At 40.4% G+C, this 9,540-nt stretch overlaps 1 protein-coding gene across 1 annotated transcript in view; it reads left to right on the forward strand.

Moving 5' to 3' along the window:
• The first annotated feature begins 547 nt into the window (after positions 1-547).
• Positions 548-9,540, forward strand: part of guf1 (GTP binding elongation factor GUF1) — a 147,485-nt gene continuing 138,492 nt past the window's right edge. Inside the window, exons 1-2 of the mRNA XM_037675438.1 lie at positions 548-881; positions 984-1,095. Coding sequence (XP_037531366.1) covers positions 705-881; positions 984-1,095 — 289 coding nt within the window. The 5' untranslated portion in view covers positions 548-704. The remainder of the gene's footprint in view (positions 882-983; positions 1,096-9,540) is intronic.

Below are 9,540 nucleotides of genomic sequence, written 5' to 3' on the forward strand. Positions count from 1 at the left end.
TATATATATATATATATACAAAGTATATATGTGATGATTTTTGGATGACAAGCAGAATCTGAGTCTAAAAGAGGTTTATTATCTCTGGTTGCACAAAAATGAGAAGTAATAATCCATTCATGTGCAAGAGGCTGCAGCGTTGTCATGGCAACTGATATCCATTTTTATCCTTTTTCTGACAAGCTGAGAGGGCGGGAATTCCGACTGCCAAGATTTTTCCAAAATAAATGACCTTTCCTGAAGACTTTGAAACTATTCTATTTTGTTTATGCATCATTAATTCACAGTTAAATACTGTAGAAATTGTACAGTATCAAGAGGGGAAATTAACTACCACGGCGAAAGGTATTTTCGATCATGTTTAATGACATTATTTGTTACATTTTAATTCGGTTATTGACACTGGGATTAATTTAGGTCACCAGAATTCACGAGAATTGTTTATTTAAACGTTTTAAGTTGGGGAACATAAAACGACTTTTCCCAGAAGTCTGCGCGGTTGTTCCGTCACCTATGTCCTTCCCCCTAAAGCGCATGCACAGGGTTGCTAAAGGATTTAGCCTATTTTTGTAGTATATGTTGCTGACTCGTACACTTTAGCTCCGCCAGTCTCTCCTTTATGTTTTAATTTCTAAGGAAATGTTAGGAAGTGTTGCTGAGCTAGCTAACCTTTGAGGCAAGCAGCGGCTGAAAGTAAAAGAAACATGTCTCTGGTGAAGCGGCTCTGTGAAACACCTGCATTAAAACTTGTTTCACATTTGAGAGCGTGCAGAAAGAAAATTCACAACTATAACATATGCTGCACAGTGTTCAGACACCGCTGGATGAAAAGTGTCCCTGTTGTAAACAGCAGCTTCAGGAGGATTAACACGCAAGAGAAGGTAAAACGCGCACAGAAGAACCTAAACGCACCACCGACTGCCAGACTGTTGTGGCTGCTTCTTTTCACACAGCTTGCTGACTGTTTTCCTTCTGTTTGTAAGGAAACTGTGGACCTGTCCAAGTTCCCTGTGGACAGAATCAGAAATTTCTGCATCGTTGCTCATATCGATCATGGGAAAAGCACTTTGGCTGACAGGCTGTTGGAGCTGACAGGTACGGTTCTGTCTGCTTTGTAAACATCTGCATCCAGATGTGAATCACGTGCTTCCCAATGTGAGGGTCGTGCAGCTCATCGTAGGGTGCTTGAACATGGGTGCAGACACCAATACACTTAAAAACATTGCCAGTAGTAAATGTACCCAAAGTTGTTGTAAAATGACAAACGCAGTAGTTCTAAATTGTTAAAGGTTATGTAATAGTTGTTGAGGCCCTTTTAGCAGGTGGTTTAGGTAAAGTAGAAGTCTGAGTCTCTGGGACTTTCTCTTTCACATCAGTTCAGTTCAGTTGATTTATGTTGGGCCGAGTCACAACACGATGCCACTGAGGGTCCCAGTCTCTGTCTGGCACTTTGGTTTGCTTCAGATTTGTGTCGTCATGATTTGAGGCAACATCGATTTTTCGATTCAGAAACAATTTTTCCATTGAATTGGTCATAAATGTTGTTTCAGTTATGTAACTGACAAGCTGAAAAGAATAAACAATGTAAACAAATAGAACATTTATTTAAAGCAATCATTTTAGGTTCCTTACGTTATCAAATCTTTTTGCATCATTTTATATTTATACCAAAAATAGGAACAAATACAGGAGTGCATACAATTCTGTAACTTAAATTACCAGTATTAAATTAGTTTAGTTGCCTGAATTAAAAAATAATAATAATAAAATGAAAAATCTAGGAACAAATAATTCATCCATCCATCATCTTTACCCACTTCTTCCTTTACGGGTCACTGGTGTCACTGGTGCCCATATCAGCCATCACTGTGTGAGAGGCGGGGGACACCTGGACAGGTCTCCAGTCCATTAAAGACAAATAATTCAAAATACACTGCTCACAAAATTAAAGGGAACACTAAAATAACACATCCTAAACCTCAATTAATTAAATATGCTCATTGACACACTTTATTATTAGCACAGTGGAATTTACTGAGAAGAAAATAACACAAAAATTATCAATATAAATCAAAATTATTACACCATGGAGATCTGGATTCAGATTCATATTCAATATGAAAGTGGAAAATAACAGGACAGGCTGATTCAACGTCAGTGAATCTTCCTCAAGACTAAATGAGGCTCAGTGTGTGTGTGGCCTCCACGTGTCTGTAGAACCTCCCAACAACACCTGGGCATGCTCCTGATGAGACGCAGATGTTCTCCTGAGGGATCTCTTCCCACACCTGGATTAGAGCAACAGTTATCTCCTGAACAGTCTCTGGTGCCATGTGGCCTTGGTGGATTGACTGAAACATGATGTGCTAAGTTGGATTAAGGTCTGGGAAACGGGCAGGCCAGTCCATAAAGCCCCCAGTTTACTCCCGCGTACATCTGTTCATGCGTACGTATGTGTGTACTGTACACAGTGGGTTGAGACTTCATACTCAAGCGTCCACCCTGAGCGGCTGCAGAGCAGCTCTGCAGACAAGGGGCATTTACCTTCAGGACAAATTGAAGTCATTTGCTGACACGCCTACTGGATTGATTGACAGGTCAGAAAAAAACCCAAGAGCTGGCAGCCTCAGCTGCAGCGGTGTTCTGTGAATATATGTTGTTAATAAAAATATGCAAATAATAAAAAATGACAGGGAGCGCTGGCTCTGCAGCCCACACATCACATCAGCCCACCAGGAAATCTCCAGACCCTCCCGCAGCCACGCTGGACCTGAGTTTGATTCACTTGTGACAAATTCCTCCATTTCTCACTATTTCAGTCATGAAGTCAACGGAGGAGGAAGAGATCACTGCCTCTTGGCAAAAAAAACAACAGAAAACGCCAGATCAGAGATGAAGAAGAGGAATTTAATACATTGGTGTCACATACAAAACAGTCCGTCGCTGGGCAGTTTATTGTGCGACACTGCGTATGCGGTCGTAAAAATTGAGCTTTGCACGGACATGCCCTGGGGGGTACGCTCGTACTTCCACGTATGTATGTGCGTATCTCCGCGTATGGACGTATGCAGGAGTATACTGGGGGCTTTACATCGATGCCCTCATCATGCAGGAACTGCTGTCACACTTCAGCCACATGAGGCCTGGCATTGTCATGCATAAGAAGGAACCCAGGGCCCACTGCACCAGCATATGGTCTCACAATGGGTCTGAGGATCTCATCCCAGTACCTTTTGGCAGTCAGGGCACCTCTGGCTAGCACATGGAGGGCAGTGTGGACATCCAAAGAACTGCCTCCCCACACCATGACTGACCCACCACCAATCCAGTCATGCTGGAGGATGTTGCAGGCAGCATAACGTCTCCAGACTCTGTCATGTCTGTCACATGTGCTCAGTTTGAACCTGCTTTCATCCATGAAGAGCTCAGGGCACCAATGGTGAATCTGACAAATTTAATGTTCTCAAGCAAACGCCAGTCGTCCTGCACGGTGTTGGGATGTGGATGTTGGCCCTCATACCACCCTCATGGAGTCTGTTTCTGACAGGTTGAGTGGAAACATGCACATTGGTGGCCTGCTGGAGGTCATTTTGTAGGGCCCTGGCAGTGGACCTCCTGTTCCTCCTTGCACAAAGGACAAGGTAGCAGCCCTGCTGCTGGGTTGTAGTCCTCCTACAGCCTCCTCCATGTCTCCTGGTGTACTGGTCTGTCTCCTGGTACCTATTCCATGCTCTGGACACTGTGCTGAGAGACACAGCAGATCTTCTTGCCACCGCTCACATTGATGTTCCATCTTGGATTAGCTGCACTACTTGAACAACTTCAGTGGGCTGTAACAAACTCCTCATGATGCCTCTATGTGTGACAGAACTGACAAAATGAAACAGTGACTAAAGTTGAATCATAAAGGACGAGAACAGAGAAATGACCTGTGGTCACCACCTGCAGAATCCCTCTTTTACAGGGGTTGTCTCGATAACTGCCTCTCATTCCACCTGTTGTGTGTTTCTCTTGCACAGCAGCAGCTGAAACTGATTCACAATAAGTTACTACCTAACTGCTGACACTGAGTCCACAAAGGTGTGGCTGATTTGGAGTTACATTGTTTTGTTTAGGTGTTCCTTTTATTAAACAAAACAACAACAAAAAATTGTAGAAACGTTTCGTCTTTCTGCTGAAAGACGAAACGTTTCTACAATTTTTTTTTTTTTGAATGTCCAGAGGACCAGACTTAACTTTTTTAGATCTTCTGAACTGTAATAATTTATAAACCATAAACTGTCTCATTTAGAAGTGGCTCCAGATGATGTGTCTCGTCTCTTCAACCTGTTCAAAAGACAAATTACATAAAGTTTGTTGAACAACTTGTCTATAAGTTTTAGTTTAATGTGAGAAATAACAGTTACCTTTGATCTGCAGCTGCATCAGAGCTTCTAACATTTGTTGTTTCATGAAGTTGTGGAGCTGCTTTATCGCAAAAAAAAAAAAAAATCTACATGAAGGAATAACGTACGTTGGATCCATCGTATTAAAATAAAGCTGAACCCGTCACCTTCACTGAGCTGTCTGATCATAAATCCTTAGTGATGCAGCAGGAGGTGGAGAGAGAACTCTTCACAGTCTTTGGAGAAGCTGGAAGTTTGTTGCAGAGTTCACTGGTCGGCTGCCTGTCCTCCGTGCTAACAGGCTCCATTCAGATAAAGGGAGCTGGCTAACTAGCTGCTGTACGGTGGCCTACACGGCCCAATTCTTTGGCGGCCAAGTGCACACGTAATGTGATATGCAGTACGCTCGGGAGTAGAAGCAAAAAAAAATAAAACTTAAACGCATTTTAAAATTTAATTATGGGCCTTTAGAATTGATTCAGAATTGCCAGGACTAAGAATCTAGATTCTTTGAAAAATCTATTTTTTTCTGCACTCCTAAATGGCACTGAACAGAATTTTATACTTTAAAAGCCTAAAAAATGAATGGAGAATCATGCATGTTTAATGTTCTCTCCGTGCATGCGTGACTTTTCTCCAGGTGCTCCAGTTTCCTCCCACAGACCAAAAACATGCATGTTAGTGATGGATGTTAGTAAAATGGATGGATGGATGGATGGATGGAATTAAACTGAAGTGAATTAAATCTGATGAACCAGATTCTACAAAAACATTTATATTTAAATCTAAAAAAGTTAAGTCTGGTCCTCTGGACGTTCAAAAAACAAAACAAACAACAACAAAAAAAGTAGAAATGTTTCTTCTTTCATCTGAAAGACTTCTTCAGTCTGAGGCGCTGTATTCAGCTCATAGCTGTTTATAAAAGACTGAGCTTTAATAATTTGCTTAGGAGCACATACCATAATAATTTGCTTAGGAGCACTTACCATAAATCAGGGTCTCCTACCTTTGTTGCATCACGGACCAGTTTTATACAAGACAGTTTTTCCACAGACTAGCAGCAGGGGTGCAAGTGTGAGGGGAGGCCATGCGCATAACAAAATCCAATAAAATGCATCATATATATAATTTGTTAATGACCTCTTTCATTTAAATGTACTTTTAATTTTATATGTTGTAATATACATTATTATTTTATGGTTTATTTAAAAAAGCCCCTTTCTATCTAATCAAGATACTCAAAGTGCTTTACAACACAATCTGTGCCTCACTTACCCTCAATATATTATTTAATGTAATACAAATAGGGGTGAACCAATAAATCGGCCCGATTTCCTTAATTTTGGGGAATCAGAAATCGTCCGATACTTGCATGAGAACCCGATTTTACCGATTTTTTTGTTTGTTTTAACAACAATTGTCTGAACTTCATTTATATTTCAGAGCACTACCTCATGGCCAGTTAAAACAAGATGCATTGTTTCTAGGATATTGTTCAAGGGTATGTTTTTCAATAAAATAAGATTGGAAATTTGAATGTGCATTGTGACCTGATAACTAGGGATGCACCGATCCACTTTTTTTAAACTTCCGATCCCGATACCTAGATCTGAGTATCAGTCGATACCGATCTAGTTCCGATATCATGATCATCATAGATTTTATATGAGGCTGTAATAATCTGCTCTCAAGTACAATTTGTACAAATATCAATCAACCTTTATTTATACAGGTAAATCCCATTGAGCCTCGAGGACTCATTTACAAGAGAGACCTGATTTCAACAAAGAAAGATGACAACAATGGACAACAGCAACAACAATAAGCAGTTATAAAAACTCATACTACAGTTTTTTTTTTTGTTTTTTTTTTTTTTTTTAACAAATAGGATGGCTAAAAGGAAAAAGGTAACAAAACCAAAAAAACTGCTAGATTCCGAGACAAATGTAGAAAACTAAAAACAGGAACATGTCAGCATTGGTCCCTGCCAGGAGTCCAACAGATTCTTAAAGACACTTAGAGAGGTCAAAGGTCGAGAGCTTCAAATCTTTTTACAAGATATTCCAGGAAACAGGAGCGGAGTAGGAGAAGGCCCTTTTGCCTAGTTCAGTCCTCACTGAGGGAACACTGCAGGTAATAATGTCCTGAGAGCGCACGCTGTAGCTGCACTCACACAGAGACATGTAGGAGGAGATGTATGAAGGCAGCAGACCAAGAAGTGATTTAAAGATGAAAATGTACCAGTGAGAGAGTCTGCGTGAAGTTAATGATGTCCAGTTAACCAGTGAATACTGGGTGCAGTGGTGGGTACGATAATCACAGCCAGTTATGAATCTTAGTGCACCATGATAGACAGCATCCAACATCTGCAGCATCCAACATCTGCTGCATCCAACATCTGCAGGGTTCTTGTAGGAGCGTTCATGTAAATAATATCACCAAAATCAATTGAGGGAAGGAAAGTCACAGATACAAGGTGTTTCCTAACATTCAGGGTTAGACAGGATCTGTTTCTGAAAAAGAAACCCAGTTTAATTTTCAGTTTCTTTACCAAGTTTTCCACATGGAGCTTAAAAGAGAGATGTGAGTCGACCAAGATACCCAAATATTTATAGGAATCAACAAACTCAATGGGGACACCATTTGAGGCTAAAATCGGAGGAAGAACTGCTGGGACCAACTTCCTATTTGAAAAAAGCATCCCTTTGGTTTTTTCGTCATTTAGGACAAGTTTGAGGTGAAACAAATCAGTCTGGATGATGTTGAATGCAGATTTCAAAAGCTGGAAAGCCTTAGCAACAGTTTTAGCTCGACAATAAACAACTGTGTCGTCAGCATAGAAATGTATGGATGCATTAGGGATGTTTTTACCTACATTATGTATGTAGATTGTAAAGAGGGTGGGTCCTAAGACTGAGCCTTGTGGTACACCATTGTTGACTGTTAAATAACTGGAGGAAGTACCATTATGTTGAACACATTGCCTCCGGTCTGAAAGATAGTTAGAGAACCAACCAATGGTGTGATCTGAGAAACCAGTTTCTGAGAGTTTATGACACAAGATGTTCTGATCCACGGTGTCAGAATCTTTAGACAGGTCTAAGAAAAGTGCAGCACAATAATCCTTAGCATCCAGTGCTTCAACAACGTCATTAAGAACCTTCAGTGAAGCAGTGGTTGTGCTGTGTTGTTTCCTGAAACCAGATTGATGTGGAGGTAAGATGTTAAATGAGTCCAGGTCATTTTTGATTTGAGAGTTTTATCAGTTTTTCTAGAACCTTGGCTAAAATGCAGAGTTTAGAGATTGGTCCATAGTTGTTCAGTGATGTGGGGTCACCTCCCTTCAGCAAAGGAAGAACAAAGGCTGTTTTTAAGTGTCTGGATGGAGTTTTGTCTCATGGAGAGATTGAAGATGTGGGTCACAGGGACTGTGATGATATGAGCAGCCAGCCTTAAGAAATATATGCATGCATGTCCAAAAAGGCAACTTGAGGTAAGTTTTATTAATGTTGGATAAGTTTTAAAGTTAGAATTAAATTCTGCTAACACAAAACATGTTTATTTTTATTCCTAGTTTTAAAGTGGATATTAAAGTGATTAATTTAAGGGATTGTTTAAAGTTATTTTATATTTTTTTAAATAAGGGGCAGATATAAGAATTTTGTTCTTCTTTCTGCACTTTTTTCATTCAATGTTTTCTTTTTGATTATTTTTTTTAAATTTTGTTTCATTTAAATGAATGAATAAATGAATTAAATAAAATAAAATATTAAATGGCTTCAAACATCTGCTAAGTTCATGGCATAAACCAACAGGCATGTTCCTGTTTTTAGTATTTTACATCACTTTATAATGTAGCTGTTTATGGTTTTAATATAATTTTCAAATCATATGTTTTTTATGATTGTCTCCTGTTGTACTGATAAATATCTCCTGGAGGGTAAACTATATCTTGGCTGCAAGTATCAAACTGAGAAATCCTTCATTTTCTACAACTGATAGTGGTTGGTCATTAATTATGATGAAGTTTAACAACTTCTCTGTAAACATTTGAGTTCCGTGGTTTCGGCGACGTCTTCTTCTTGTTCAGTCCGAAGCAGGCAGCCTGATTTGGGGCAGCCGTGCTCAGTCTGTCCCTCCTCTGAACCTCGGAGACGGGCAGACTGAGCGGGGCAGATTGGACGCAGCTGGCCGGTGTCGAGTCGCTTGTTTTGGGTTGAGCAAAGATCAGCGCCCCGCTGAAGCTATGGAGCTCGAATATCCAGCGTAAAAGTAACTTTACCACTGTTTAATGTGGCGCTGTGGCTCTGCAGACATTGCACGGTGCTGTCTTGTTTTGTGGTGTTTCTAGTGTAAAATACTTCCACACAGCGACATGTTTAGATGAAAAGTTTGTTAGCTGTTAGCCACAGTGCTGCTAACTCAGTCCTCACGTTGTAGCTGCTGCAAACTATGAAATGGATTTCCTGAATGTGAGGCGGGTCTTATTACTCTGAGTTCACGAGACACTCCGCCGTTCAGGAAATCCATTCCGTAGTTTGAAGCCAACATGCATCATGGATCGGAAATATTGGCAGGTGGATCGGAAAAATCCGATACGTAAATTATGCTGATATCGGAGGCCGATACAGATACTGGATCGGCCCCATCCCTACTTATAACACCTGACAGTGTCGCTTGTAAAACAAAATCGGTATCGGCCAAAATCAGAATTGGCAGTTCAGACATGTTAGAAATTGGTGATCGGCGAGCGGCCAGAAAACTGCAATCGGTCGGTGCACCCCTAAATACAACTCCTTAGCAATGCAGTCAACACTAAATACGATACTGTCAGTGCAGACATGTTTAATGAAACCTTCAATAATTGTTTCTGACCTTTGTATCTGCTTATTTTTTCCTTTCACAAAACAATATCATATAAACAGAAAAATCATATAAACAGAATATCTTTTAATAGATCACATATAAAGAGTTCTTAGTTTGCATGTGGTGAAGCAGATCCAGTCGCCACCTCTCACACAGCATGACTCACCTGTTGTGATGAACCTATAATTAGGCCCGAGCAGCTAAGCGCTGCGAAGGCCTATTGTAATTGTGTCGTTTATTAGGCCCGAGCAGCAAAGCGCTGCGAAGGCCTATTGTAATTGTGTCGTTT

Source organism: Nematolebias whitei, chromosome 4 (assembly GCF_014905685.2).
Source record: "Nematolebias whitei isolate Nwh7 chromosome 4, NemWhi1, whole genome shotgun sequence".
Taxonomy (NCBI): Eukaryota; Metazoa; Chordata; class Actinopteri; order Cyprinodontiformes; family Rivulidae; genus Nematolebias; species Nematolebias whitei.